This window comes from Hemicordylus capensis, chromosome 4 (assembly GCF_027244095.1).
Source record: "Hemicordylus capensis ecotype Gifberg chromosome 4, rHemCap1.1.pri, whole genome shotgun sequence".
Lineage (NCBI taxonomy): Eukaryota > Metazoa > Chordata > Lepidosauria > Squamata > Cordylidae > Hemicordylus > Hemicordylus capensis.
The window spans coordinates 137,119,757-137,134,442 of record NC_069660.1 but is presented as its reverse complement, the minus strand read 5'-3'; the positions used below and the strand labels follow the sequence as shown (position 1 = coordinate 137,134,442).

General features: G+C 43.9%; 1 protein-coding gene across 3 annotated transcripts in view; it reads left to right on the top strand.

The window, feature by feature from the left end:
- CLCC1 (chloride channel CLIC like 1) overlaps window positions 1-14,686 on the top strand; it is a 39,750-nt gene that overhangs the window by 20,967 nt on the left and 4,097 nt on the right. For all 3 annotated transcript variants that reach the window (XM_053250353.1, XM_053250354.1, XM_053250352.1), the window contains exons 8-12: window positions 4,025-4,122; window positions 4,215-4,361; window positions 5,389-5,688; window positions 6,256-6,324; window positions 7,671-7,937. In XM_053250353.1, coding sequence (XP_053106328.1) covers window positions 4,025-4,122; window positions 4,215-4,361; window positions 5,389-5,688; window positions 6,256-6,324; window positions 7,671-7,937 — 881 coding nt within the window. The remainder of the gene's footprint in view (window positions 1-4,024; window positions 4,123-4,214; window positions 4,362-5,388; window positions 5,689-6,255; window positions 6,325-7,670; window positions 7,938-14,686) is intronic.

The following is a 14,686-nucleotide window of genomic DNA, read 5'->3' as shown; positions in this document are numbered from 1 at the left end:
AACTGCCCACCAGGAAACAATGACTCAGCCCCATTCAGGGGCAGATTCCTCCTGTTCGCCCTGGCCGGGAACTGTATCACCCAAGACTAATGGTTACTGCGTACCGTATCAAAGGGGTACACCATCAATTTCATCATGCCCCCTGCTCACCACTACATTGTCACTTCCAAATCTCGGAATCCCTAGAAACACCTCAGGATGTCACAAACAGTGCTTCAGCTCTTCCAGATCCAGGTGATATAACTAGTTCCAACAATTTATGCATGCTCAGGCATCTATTCTGTTCTCTTTGTGGTCCCCAAGAAGGATGGGTCCTGGACAGCGGTCTTGGATCTAAAGCGCCTGAACAGATCAGTCAAGAAGAGAAAGTTCAGGATGGAATCGTTCAGAACCATCAAAGCAGCAATCGGTCGCAATGACTACCTGGTGTTGATAGATCTATTAGAAACCTACCTCCACATACCTATACACCCCAGTCGCAGGAAATTACTCTGTTTCTGCTATGACAGCCAGAACTATCAATACCGTTCTCTCCCATTCAGCCTTTCTTCTGCCTCATGGGTCCTTACAAAGATCCAGGTCACACTGGTTGCTCATCTCCGCCTCTCAGGCATTCACCTACATCCCTATCTTGATGATGTCCTGATTCGTTTTCCTTCCCTCCTAAAGGCCAAGCAGGACCTCAGGAGTACTATACACTGCGTCAGCCAGCATGCTTCTTAATCAACGAGGCAAAGAGTCAACGCCAGCCGACTCAAACCATTCAACATCTGGGCACCATCCTCGACACCACTCAAGCCTTGGTCTCTCTTACTCCCGAGAGAAGGGAGAAACCCAAGTCTCTAATCTGTACACTCCTTCAGCGCTCCTCTGCAGACCTGATGCTACTCTCCCAGGTACTCGAGTCCATGATTGCCTGCCTGGAATGCATCCCCTTGGGTGAGTTGGTACTCCTGTCCTCTTTAATGGCTGATCCTCCCCCTTCAGGATGTGATCATGACTCACATACAAAAGCTTGTGCATTTTCCACAGAAGGTCAGACATTCCCTCCTATGGTGGCTCTCCCTGGTGACAGCTAAGGGCCTACCCTTCTCAGACCCGCACAGGATCACCATCATGACAGATGAGGTGCACTGCTCCAACCAATATGCCCAAGGATGCTGGTCCACCAGTTTATTCCAGTCATAAACTGATTGGAATTCGGGGCAGCCTGTCGAGCTCTTATCCATTTTCTCCCTCTAATAGCAGGGCAACATGTACTCATACATACAGACAATATCACCACAAATCTCACATCAGCCATCAAGGCGGCACCAGATCCAGGGCACTCATGAAAGAAACCAAATGTCTCTTTCATTGGGTGGAGCTCCACATAGCCTCCATTGCAGAAGAACATCTCATGGGAGTGGCCAGTGACCAGGCAGATGAGCTCAGTCGCCAAGCAGTGGACCCTGCAGAGTGGTCCCTCCACCCAGACATCTTCCTCTTTCTGACCTTGGTCCTGGGGAACTTGCAGGTGGACCTATTCACCTCTCCCTTCAACCATCATCTTCCTTGCTTCAGAAGGGGCAGAAATCATCCTCGTAGCCCCTCACTGGCCAAGATGCCCATGGCCTGGCCTCCCTGGCCACATGCCCATCTCTGTTCTTTCCTCTGCTTATCGACCTTCTGTCACAAGGACTAATTCTTCATCCCAATCCCGCCTGGAGGTTGAGCACAAATCCCTAGCCCACAAGGGGTATCCCAGAGAAGTCCAGGATTCTATTCTAGCATCTTGCCAAACCTCGATGAACAGGATCTACCAAGCTACTTGGGCAGCCTTCTCCCATTGGGCATGGAGGAAACACCTCTATCCCATCAAAGCAGGAGTCTCGGAAACCCTGGCATTCCTGCAAGCAGGCATGGAGCTGAAGCTAAGACCCAATACATTAAAGCACCTCTGCCTTGGCTTCGGTCCTCAATCTGTCATCTCGTGGATCGAAGAAGCTCCACCCACATATTTCCAGGTTCCTCTGAGGGCCTTCAAATCTAGCACCACCTCCTGTACACCACTTCCCTTCCTGGAACAAGGTCCTCAACACCTTGACCAGAGCACCCTTCAAGCCCCTGGCATCTGTGTCCCAGAGACTTCTGTCCTACAATACTCTCTTCTTGGTAGCCATCACTTCCACCTGCAGAGTCTCTGAGCCCTCTCAGCCAGTAAGGAGCTCTGTACATTCTTACCAGATACCATAGTCCTGAAAGTTGACCCCAGTTTGCTACCCAAAGACAGTTCCACCTTTCATAGAGCACAGTACATCGTTCTCCCCTCTTTCTGGCCTTTTCCAACTCACCTCAGGGAAAAGGCCTGGCACACACTGGATGTCTGTAGGGCCCTGCAGATCTATTTTTTTTAATTCATTCATTCATTCATTTGTTGAATTTATATACTGCCTAGTATAAAAATCTCTAAGCACTGTACAGAATTAAAACATACAATATAACACATTTAAAATCCATAAGATAAAAATTAGATTAAAAACATGTTAAAAACACATTTAAAATCGAATCTCAGTTGAAGGCCTGGGAAAACAAGTACATCTTCAGGGTCCTCCTCAAAGCACCAAGGACCTCCGCTGATCAGATTCTCTGCAGTGTTCCCTCTAAGGCGTGCGCACATGCGTGCGCTCACAGTTTTTTTCGATGTCTGCTCAGTTAATTTTAGATCCCGCTCAGGTTGGTTCAGGAAGGCCCCACTCTGAATGCATGTGCACGCACACTGCCTTGATACGGCCTCCCAGAACAAAATTCATTCCACACACAGATGAAAAAAAATTAGAGAACACTGATTCTCTGTTTGTCACCTTCCACCTGTTTTCACAGGGGTCCAAGGCCATCCACATTGGTCCTAGCCTCCTGGCTTTGTAGGTGCACCACTCTTGCCTACAAAACATCTAACCTGCCAATACCTGGCAACATCACAACTCACTCTACCTGCAGCGCCTCCACCTCCTCCCAATTCATTCTGTTTTCTGCTCAAACTCCTCTTGCAGGCATATGCAGAGTGGCTACTTGGTCTTCCTCAACTCCCTTTATTAAGTCCTATAAATATCCTACTTTCTGACCTCACAGGCTGACTTGGGCCACACAGCCATCCGATCCCTCCCAACAGGTTGGGCATGTCCCACTGTTAAGGATGGCCTATGATCTTGGCAGCGGGGCCGGGGAGTGGGGATTGATTCTTGCCATGAAGGGTTCTTTTTCCCAGGAATTGTAGGCCATCCAGCCCTCTCTTGGATGTACATAGTTTTTTTTGTTTCTCATGGGAATGAAGGTCCAGTGTTCTTGGGTGACCATGGCTCCTAGGGCATATAGTTCTTAGGGACTCTCTTTTCCTTTTTTCTTCTCCCCCCTTCCCCCCCTTTTCCCTGACAAGTTCTGATATATGTACTCTGTTTACTGTTTTTTCTACTGACTTGGGCTTCTCAGCCTCTGTGTCTCTCTGAGTTCTGTTGTATATATGGTCTCTTCATAAATGACATCTTGGAACTGGTGATTGGTGCCCTCAGGCGCTGGAAGCAAGTAAAGATTCAACTCCTTCCTGTCTGCTTTGAACATGCTTGAAACACAACCCTCTGTTAAGGATGGCCTACGATCCCTGGGGAAAAGAACCCTTCACAATAAGAATGTTCTTTTCTGTGCCTACGCCGCCTGCAGGCTGCTTGGAGCAGCTCTGCAGCCCGTGCACAATGTTTAATCCAAACAGCACCACTCTGGGGCAGCAGAAGGGCTATGGAGGGGCAAGTAACATCTACCTTTCACCCTTTAAAGTGCCCACTCGCCTCAGCCGAAACGATTCCTCAGGGCAGCTCAAAGCGTTTCAGCGTCTTGAAATAGAGGGGCTGAAGTACTTCATGCACATCCCTATTCTTAAAGTAATTTAATTAATTTCTTAAAGTAATTAATTCAAGTTCTTACAACTGAAATACAGTTGCTACTTTAGTGTAACGTCATATGGTGTGTGTTTTTTGCTTTTTAATTATAGAATGGCTTAGAAGCTCATGGACGTTCCAAGATGACCCTTGCCAAAAATACTATGAAATCATATTAGTAAATCCTATTTGGCTTGTTCCTCCAACAAAGGTATTCCCCATTTCTATCCAAGCCATTTGTGTTTTTGTCTTTTACTGAAACCATTAAAATCATTCTAATTTTGTTACTGTCTAATATTCTAGGCTTTGGCTGTTACATTTACCAATTTTGTAACAGAGCCATTGAAGCACATAGGGCAAGGAATTGGAGAGTTTATTAAAGCCCTCATGAAAGAGATTCCAATGTTGCTACAGATTCCAGTGCTAATCATCCTAACAGTGGCGGTTTTGGTATGTATATGCACACTTACGTATTATTATTTCATTTCATTTATATACCGTCCATCCAAAAATGGTTCAGGGTGGTTCACAATAAAAAAGAAAACCATTTAAAATGTTAACATAAAATTCATTTAAAAACCATTGAAACTACTTAAATATTATTAAAAGCCAAGTTTGTAAGGTTCTCTTGAAAGCCTCCAGGAGTGATAAACCTTTTATTCCCATGGGAAACACATTCTACAATCTGCAGGCAGCTACTAAGGACTAAAAACTGAATTGAAAACTGTAAAACAAAGGGGGAACAATGTAAATTTGGACGAAGCTTGACACCAGTGAGCCTAAAGTATAGTTACAATTAGCCACTTAACTGTTTGCTAGGGGTGTGCATGAAGCGTTTTGGCACCTTTAATTTGAGGTGCCAAAATGCTTCAAGTTCTCCCAGCCAAAACGTTTTGGCATGTGGGTGGGGGGAGTGGGCGCTTCAGATGGAGGGAGGCAGGTATTACCTGCCCCTCTGCCGTCCTCTGCTGCTCCAGTTGCAGCTCTTTCCATAACAAACAGCCCCTCTGTCCATTTTTACAAGCAATGTTGTGCAGGGGCTTCCTGTTTGAGAACAGGAAGTTCCCTCTTCCTAGCATCCCATGGGCGTCGGGATAAATGGCATCTGTACATGTATGGACACCATCTTGAGTGCTCAGCAACAGTGCTGAGCACTCAAGGTGGTGTCTGTGCATATGCAGAAGCCATTTATGTGATGATGACACCCATTAATGAGACAAGTTAGTCATGACTAGCAATTAAACACCACCTATATTTTGTCTAAGTAGAAATGGGTGAGAGATGCAATATATTTTAGGCAGCTCTTGAGAAAGTTATCTTGTGAAAAGTTTAAATGAAATTAATTTCTTGTCATGAAATGTTCTTTCAAAGCATACAGTATATGAACATAGATCTTATCAGTTTTGAACACAAAACAATCTAAAGATCTGTGTTGAAAAATTGTGTCAAACTGCTTTAAAAGGTCTCTCTCCTATAGAGCTTCTGCTATGGCGCAGGAAGATCAGTTACTGCACTAAGGTATTTAACCTACCAAGACAGAGAGCAACCTCCTCCCCTTCCCCCACATGCCAGGCCACAAGGTCAAATAAAAGATCAAACTAATGATGAGGGTATTGGAGGTGGCGATGGAAATGCTGGACCTTATGACAGAGGAGATGCTTCAACACAGAGAGACAAACCCACAGGACGTCGAGACAGCAACAAAAGCAACATTGAGGATTTGCGAGCTGATGTGCTTGAAGTTGCAACAGAAGAGCACCCCAAGCTGGCAGTCAAGGTAATAGGTTTTTTTAATTCAAGTAAAACTTGACAAAGTGGATTAGTAACCACAGCAAATTGACTTCTGTCAAATTATATTCCTTTCTGTAAAAAACATTCCAAATTGAAATTCACAGAAAACTAAATAAATTCCAATACATCTTATAAGAGAATATCTTTCTCATATGAGGTGGCAACGTGTTGGATAGCCTTTGCCATGATATTCTCATTGAGAATAAAAATCTTGCAGTTAAAATATAAGGGTCTGTAGTGTACTAAGCTGACTTCTTGTTTTGCTTTTTTAACAATTTACCGTTTTATTTTATTTTTTTTAAAAGGTGGGGGGGGTATGAGACAAAAACAAACAGGAAAGTGGGGAAGGGAAGGTGGAGGACAAAGGGGTTAGGGTTGTTGCAGGTATTGCCATCAAGTTGTCAGGCAGATCATACTGTACGTACAATGTTCAAAAGGCAGGAAATGGTGATGTCTAAAATTTGGTGGAGTCATTTGGGGGAAAAAGAGCTTACAGGTTGCATATTGAACAAGGCTTAATCATTTGATTACCTTACTGTATTCTACATTTCAGAGGAATCTGTCTTCAGAAAAGTCTTATTCACCAAAAGAACTAGAAAAAAAGAACACGGAGAACTATCTGGTAAGTTGAAAAGAGGTATAAGATTTGTTTATGGAAAATTTGTGTGTTTTACTTAAAACCAATGTAAACTTTGAAATACTTTAAGAAAACCTTTTTCCGAAGTGGCTAACATGACGTGCAGTTGTAACAGATGCAGTAAGACTTGCCGTGCTACTATTGCAGAACCGGAAGCAGCAGCACCACCACCACTGCAGAGAACCAGTGGTAGTGCTACCAGCGTTTCTGCAGTGTTTTGCATCTGCAGCAATGGGAACAAATATGGTGACACTGGTAATTGCAACCGTATTTATTAGGGATGTGCACTGCTTTGCTTCGGCACCATCCCAAGGGCAGTGAGGAGTTCCCTTAAGAGGAGGCGGGCAGGTCCTACCTGGCCCTCCTGGAAGCCTCTGCTGCCCCCCACCCCACATCACGGCGCTGTTCTGTGTCGATGCCCTGGGGGAAGAGCAACCCGTCGCCGTGGTGGGGTGTTTTAAAAGAGAGAGCAGCACTTGCTGCCGCTTTCATGGGGATGCTTTTCTGAGGACCTGCCTGCCTACTTTTAAAGGAGCCCTTCACTGAAACATTTTGGCTACAGGGAGCTGAATCATTTTGGCGCCTCATCACAGAGGTGCCAGAATGATTCGGGCACATGTCTGATATTTATTCCCTTTGTCGCAGATGTGAAAAACTGCAGAAACTGGCACTGGTAGCACTGCCATTGGTTCTCTGCAGTGGCACCGCTGTTTCCAGGTCAGTCTTGGCATCACAAGTCTTACCATGCACTTGTGCATCATGTTGGCCTGTGTTGAAAGACTGTTAAAAATAGTTTGAATTTATAATATAGTCTGTGTTCTTGCAACTTGAATGCAGTTTGAGACCTTCACTTTCTTAGGGCAGCATACGCTTTCCTCATGTTCTGCAAATATTTATTTATTTATTTATTTATTATTAAAACTTTTATACCGCCCTTCCAAAAGGCTCAGGGCGGTTTACATTAAAACACCATTAAAATCAATTAATAATTAAACAAAAATTATAAAACATAAAACAATGATTAACAATTAAAAACATCATAAAACAACAATTAAATAATCAGAACAATTTAAAAACAAGTTTTAAAAAGCTGAGAAAGCCTGGTTGAAGAGATGTGTTTTCAGGTGTTTTCTGAAAATTGCCAGAGATATTGCCAAATATTCCATGTGCAACGCAGTGTTATGCATGATGTTTACTTGGAAGTACATACATGAGTTGGATAGGACTTTCCCCAAAAAAGATGTGCTTAGAATTTTGCTGATGTTAAATTACTTAATACAGTTGATTAACATAAACTATAATGGATCAGTAACATAAGTCACCATTTACAGAAGGATCCAAGCATTCAGGCTATTGAAAGAAGGACAAGCAATGGCACAGATCAATACCTGGGTAAATTGAATATCCATGAACCAGACAGATCTAGACACATACAAGAACCGTCAATGGAGATGAAGCAAGATCTCCTTTTTAACACCAAAGAAGACAGGAGAACAGAACAAGATGCTTTCAAGACAGCAGGATTTGAGGAGAAGAATCTGCAGCTTGGCGGATTAAAAGAACCCGCAGAGAAGACTGCAGAAACGTTAAGCTTCACTGTAAGTTAAGACTGCACTCTCTTTTGTATTGCAGCTGATTCTTTTATTCTCAGTGAGGGAGTTGTTATGAATCAACACAGAGGTTTTTCTCTCTTGTCAAAATCTACAGAGTTTGCAGAGACCCACACAACACTGCTAACAAAGCAGGAGTTTGATCATCTGTTTGAAAACTGATATGAGTGTTAGAGTTGCAGTTTTTAGGCTGCATAATCTTGCCGGGACTCAAGAAGAGGGGGATGACTCTCAGTCCTGCCCTTCTTCCTCCTTGGAAACGGATAGACAGCATTTTCCTTTCTTGGCACTTGTCAATGGACTAGACACTGATTGCTCTCCACTCCATCCAATAGAGTGCAGGGTTGCTTGATGAAGGAACTGGGCTAGGAGACACCTCCCACTTTCCTGCTAATCCAGTCTTCTACTGCTTCCTTAGTGTGTGGATGCAGGTGCAAGCTCCATTTCTTTAAAGCAAAAAGTGAGGACTTTGAAAACTTAAAACAAAACATTGGATAAGATCAGGGTTTTTTTTTTTTTTTAAGGACAGTAAGAACACAGGAACTGTGAATACATTCCTCACAATATTCACCGTTGCAGTAGATTTGCAGCCAATCTTCCTCGCCTCCCCCTCCCTTTCGTTTTTGTGAAGCAAAGGTAGAAGTGGTGTGGGGGTGACATAGTTGCTGTGGGCTTGGCTTCTCAGTCCTTGCCCTTCCCATTTGGATCCCTTCAGCCGCTGGCCTGGTCAGGAGGCAGCCCTCACAAGTGCTCCTCCTGACAAATTTGTCTCTCTTCTTTTGTGGTCTCTTCTCCCCCTCACCCCAACACCGCACACACAATTGCGGCTGGTAATGATGAACAGCAGCCTTTACTGTCTCCCCAAGCCTTGCTGCACAGGCTCCTTACTATCAACAGCACATCATGTTAATAATAATAATAATTATTATTATTATTATTATTTATTTTACACAGTCAGACAGGTGTTATTGACTGGTTTGTTTTATCCAGACATCGAGTCCTTCCCAAGGACCTGGGATGCCAGAATTTTATTGTCAATGCTGCTGCTGTTGTTGTTGTTATTTTAATTTGATTTCTATACCGCCCTTCCAAAAATGGCTCAGAGCGGTTTACACAGAAAATAACAAACAAATAAGATGGAACCCTGTCCCCAAAGGGCTCACATTCTAAAAAGAAACATCAGATAGACACCAGCAACAGTCACTGGAAGTACTGTGCTGGGGGTGGATAGGGCCAGTTACTCTCCCCCTGCTAAATAAAGAGAATCATCACGGTAAAAGGTGCCTCTTTGCCCAGTTAGCAGGGGTACTCTTGTGTTGTGTTGGTACTCTTGTGTTGTGTTGGTACTGTGGCTGCTGCTCCGCTTCCCTCTTTTTCCTGCTCACAAGCAGCTTGTCCTGTCGGGTATGGAGTGGGGCAGCCACTGTAGGCTTTGGCTTTGCGCTTGTTTTCGGTGTGTTGGCTTTCCCATGTTGTTCTCTCTAAGCACACATCCTGCTGTGCTTAGCTGGCTTGTTCTGGCTCTCTGTCCTTTGCGTACTCGGGTTAGCTCTTCTTCTTTTAACTAACTCCTGTTTGGTTGGACAGTTGTTTCACTCTTCCCTCTGGTTGGAATTTATTTGCACACAAAAACGACAAAAGGAAAATACAGTGGAGGCGGAAGGCCTTTCTTCTTGTGATGCTTCTAAATGGTGTTCCCTTGAGCATGTTAGAGCGCTCTTCCATTCATCTACAGAGGAGACTTTACTTTTTGGCTTCCTCTTCCAAGGTAACTTCCATTCCTAACCAACAAAACTTTCTGGGTGGCATGAAAAGATTCTTTTCTTAATGTCCTCATTCTGCAAGCTTAGGTGTCTTTGTGGTTAGAGTCTTCTTAGAGCTGGGGATTCCCCAGTTCAAATCCTTCTCTTCTGTTTTTTGTGTGTCTCTCCCACACTTTCTCCTAAAGGCATTATCATCGTATCATCTTCAAAGAAGGGCAAGTTGGCCCAAATCTCCTGCAGATTCTGCCGTGCCAACTGTTTCGACTCCTAATCAGCCAGTTTCTGACTCTTAACTTCTTGCTATCTGCACAATCCAACACCAGTGTTATTTCTAGACCCATTAGTACATGAGCTAGCTGGGGTGGTCAGTAGCATTTGGGAGAACAAATCCTCATTGTGACTTTTAACAAGATCTGCACCCCTAAGGACTGAAAATATGTTTTGCAATACTTTCAGTGTGGTGGTGTGCTTTTATTGTCCCAACCATCAAGCTTGCAGCAGCCAAACATGCAACAGTGTTTTAAAGCTTTTAAAAGTTTTTAAAACACAAAACCTACCATAAAATTGTTATCAATTGTGTTGGAGGAATGAAAATAACAATTAACAGAAATGTCCTTCAAAGAGTACTCTGTGGAGAGAGTACAAGATTGGTTCATTCTTACCCTACCTTAACCCTTTCCTCTGGGCAAAAATGACTGAGATTTTACCCTGAACATTTGGGAGAGGGCTAAAGGAGTAATAGCGTACAGAAAGCTCTACGCATAATAGTGGTATCACCTGTTTTCGATCTCTAGAGGGGTAGAAGTTGCCAAAAATTGCTATGAATGTTTGTCCCCTGAGATGGTCAAAATTTGTGGGCCTGGTTCTATTTCTATCTCATCCTTTTGCTTCTGCACCCAGAGACATAATGCAGTTCTTCCATCTGCCACAACTATTCCTATGGATGTTGCCCACCTGGGTCTCTCAGTCTCATCTTCTTCCAAATCTAAGTCTGATATCTTGATGGGGAAGTTCATTTCTAGTTCTGATCAAGGTTCTAAGGCTGAACCTCCTGTGTTGCCTCTAGAGTTGAGGAAAAAGGGCAAGTGCTTCAATGAAGACCACGCTTTGGAGAAGCATTTCAGCAAACAATGAAAGTCTTGTTCTCTCTCCCATGATTCAAATGTGGGTCTTTGTTGAATCAAGTAAGCTCCTTGACTCTTCAGTAGATGTGAAGAAGAAATCTTACCTAACCTCTCTTTCCATTCCCAGCTTCCTCTAAATTTATGTCAAAAGATCTTAGTCTCTTCATTTCCTGTTTTACAAAATCTCAGGATCTGGCAATGGAAGAGTCTGAGAGTTCATGCCTTAAGCCCTATGTCTCCTAAAGTTAACTCTTAGCTCCAGTCTTTGAAGCCATCCTGGGATCCTCTGGAGAAGTTATGTCTCCAACAAGACTTTGGAGCAGTGCTACATCTTCACCTGATAATAAAACCTTTGAGACTACCTTAGTTAAAGAGATGGCAGCCTTTCTCACCAGATATTGACCAGACAGATGCATTGAGATGGCATTTGGAATCCAGTGCCTTAGTCTCCAAGACAACAGTTATGCTTTCCCTAATCTCTAAAGCTTCCCTAGTGTGGATGAAGCATCTTCTTCATGAACAACTGTCAGCACTGGGAGATCTCCTTGACTGACATCCTAACTAAATTATTCAATAGTACTATGTGGGATTTACTCTGAAGGACTACTAGATTTCAATAGGACTTCCTCTAGTCCTATTAACTTAGGATATTAGCCCTTTTTTTAAATGATCAAAACTATATTCCTAGTTTCTACAATTTTGCCTTGCTGAATCTGCAGATTTGATATTCTCTAATTTTCTTGGCAATAGGGTGTTTTTCTGAGCTAATCTCATCTTTCATCCCAGTTTAAACTAAGAACAGAAGTCAGTTCTCCCGTCCTATCCTAATCATTGTTGCCTTAAGGAAAAGGAGTGGCATTACCTAGATGTGCAGAGGGCTCTTAAGGTATATCTGCAGCACTTAGCCTTTCAGATGATCTGCCTCTTTGTTACTTATTAGGTACAGGGTACATAGGAAGCTCTCATATACTAAGTCAGACCATTGGTCCATCTAGCTCAGTATTGTCTACACAGACTGGCAGTGGCTTCTCCAAGGTTGCAGGCAGGAATCTCTCTCGGCCCTATCTTGGAGAAGCCAGGGAGGGAACTTGAAACTTTCTGCTCTTCCCATAGCGGCTCCATCCCCTGCGGGGAATATCTTACAGTGCTCACACTTCTAGTCTCCCATCCATATGCAACCAAAGCAGACCCTGCTTAGCTAAGGAGACCAGTCATGCTTGCTACCACAAGACCAGCTCTCCTCTCCTAGAAACAGATCTGCTATGAATACCTACCTCTCTAGGTGGCATAAGCGTTGCATTGCTGTCACAAGCCCCACCTGGGGATATTCTAACTTTGCTAACTGAGCAAAGAAGCACCTTTTTACAAAGTGGTGATTCTCTTTATTGAGAAGGGGAGAGCAACTGGCCCTATCTAGCCCCAGCACAGCATCCCTTCAGTGGCTGTGGCTGGTATCTGTCTTGTTTCTTTTTAGATTGTGAGCCCTTTGGGGGCAGGGATCCATCTTTAAACTGTTTTAGGAACCTTAGTTGAAAAGCGGTATATAAATATCTAGCTTTTGATGATGATGATGATATTGTGGCTCACTTCCCTATGGGTGCTGCCAGGGCATTAGATCCAAAGCTTTGGGTGAAGTAGTATGTAGAGTGACAATTTGGTTCTCCTCACATTTCATCAAGCTTTATAAGATCAGTATCTGTGCCTTTGCTGAGGCAGCCTTTTGCTGAAGAATCCTTCAATGTATACTTCAACACAGCTCTTTATCTCCCTGATAAGGTTCTGCTCTGAAACAGAACTGGCTGCTGTCAAGTAGGGACAATGGAGAATCCTCCATACCTGTGAATTCTCCTTGTCCACCAGACAGTGAACTGGCTCCCACCCTTGCTAGCTGGTTGAACTGAATTGGTGCCTCTTAGGTAGAGTTAAGTCAAAGATTATAGATACAGGAAGATTATAGGTGGGGATAAAGTGCTGGTTTAGTTGGAACAAGAAGTACTGTGATACTGCTTTAAATAATCATTTTTAAAATAGTTATGATCAGTGGTAGTGGAGATTTATGAGACAGGTTAACAGACCAGGTAGAGCAGGGCTGCTCAACTATGGCCCTCCAGCTGTCTTTGGACTACAGCTCTTATCCTCGCCAACCACAGTGGCCAATAACCAGGGATTATCTGCAGGAGGGCCGAAGTCAAGCAACTCTGTTCTAAGGAGGTTCAACACCGGCGGGGGTACCACTTTAAGGGCGGGGGAGTGTGCACTTACCCCTTCCGCCGCTTTCCCCCCGCCGGCGCTCGTTGCCAATAAAAACCTTCAGGGCAGCAGCATACCTCTCTGCCGCCCTTTCCCCCTCCACGGCCGGAGGTGGCCAGAAGTACTAGGTGCATGTGCACGCGCCTGTCTGACATGCACGTGACGTGCGCACATGTACCCAGTACTTCTGACCACTTCCGGTCGAGGAGGGGGAAGGAGTGGTTGGGATGCATGCTGCCACACCAACGGTTTTTACCGGCAATGAGCGCTGGTGGGGGGGAAAGCAGCAGGAGGGATAAATGCACCCTCCACTGCCTTTAAAGCGACACCTCTACCAGCATTGAACTTCGAATCGGCCCCGTGTTTGAACTTGTTCAGATGCCCGTAAAAGGGCCTCCGAACAGATTTGTGCACATCCCTACTCTGTTCTAGAGACTGCTAAGGCAGAAGCACCTTGCTTAGGAAGAAAGTGAGAGGTACCTCCTAGTCCAGCCCAGTCTGTCTTCATCAAGAAATCTTACTCGATGGAATGGACAGCTAGTGAATAAGGATAATTCATAGAGAAGGAAAACTCAAATTTCCCAAAGCTCCTTATTTACTTTAAGGACACATTCTTGTGTTCTCCAGAATTGATGTCTAAATTATTTACACTTCTAATTCCTATTGCACTTCCTTTAGGGCCCGAGGTCCCTTTAGGTTCTTGTAGTTTGGGTATTGGTAACTTCTAAGAAGTGTCTTAATTGAATTTCAGCTCCGTAGAGCCAAGCAGACTGAAATGCCAAGCAAACTGAAATTAGTTTATAGTTTAAGTTCTAGGTTTCTAGAGCTGACACGATGCACAGCTTACTGTTGCCCTAATACTCTTACCCTGGGACTGCTGTATAATCATAAACAACCCTGACATTATTCAGAACTAGCAGTTGTGCAAGCAGTGCTACTGCAGGTTTTCCCCGTTCTCTGCAGTGGGAAAAACTGAGGTAGAGCTCCTTGTGCAACTGCTAATTCTGAACAGTGTCAGGGATGCTTAAGAGTCCACCACAGCCAGAGAGCGGAGGGTTATTTATTTATTTAACATGTTTTATACCGCCCAAAACTTACGTCTCTTGGTGGGTTTACAAAATAAAAACAAAGTAAAACATTAGTTAAAACAAAAACAAAAAGTTTAAAACATTACAACAATTTGAAAATTTTAAAATATTTTAAAATAGCATTAAAACAATATTAATTAAAAGCTTGGGTGAACACATGTGCCTTTAAAGACTTTTTAAAAGCAGTCAGAGATGGAGAAGCTCTTATTTCACTAGGGAACACATTCCAAAGTCTTGGGGCAGCAATGGAGAAGGCCTGACCCTGAGTGGCCACCAGACGAGCCAGTTGCAAATGCAGACAGACCTCTCCTGATGATCTCAATGGGCGGTGGGCTTCATAACGAAGAAGACGTTCTCTTAAATAACGAAGAAGACGTTCTCTTAAATACCCAGGGCCCAAGCTGTTAAGGGCTTTATAGGTTATAACCAAAACCTTGTATTTTGCCCAGAAACATAGCAGCAGCCATTGTAGCTCCTTCAATACATGGTCTTTCCGAGATGACCCAGAGACC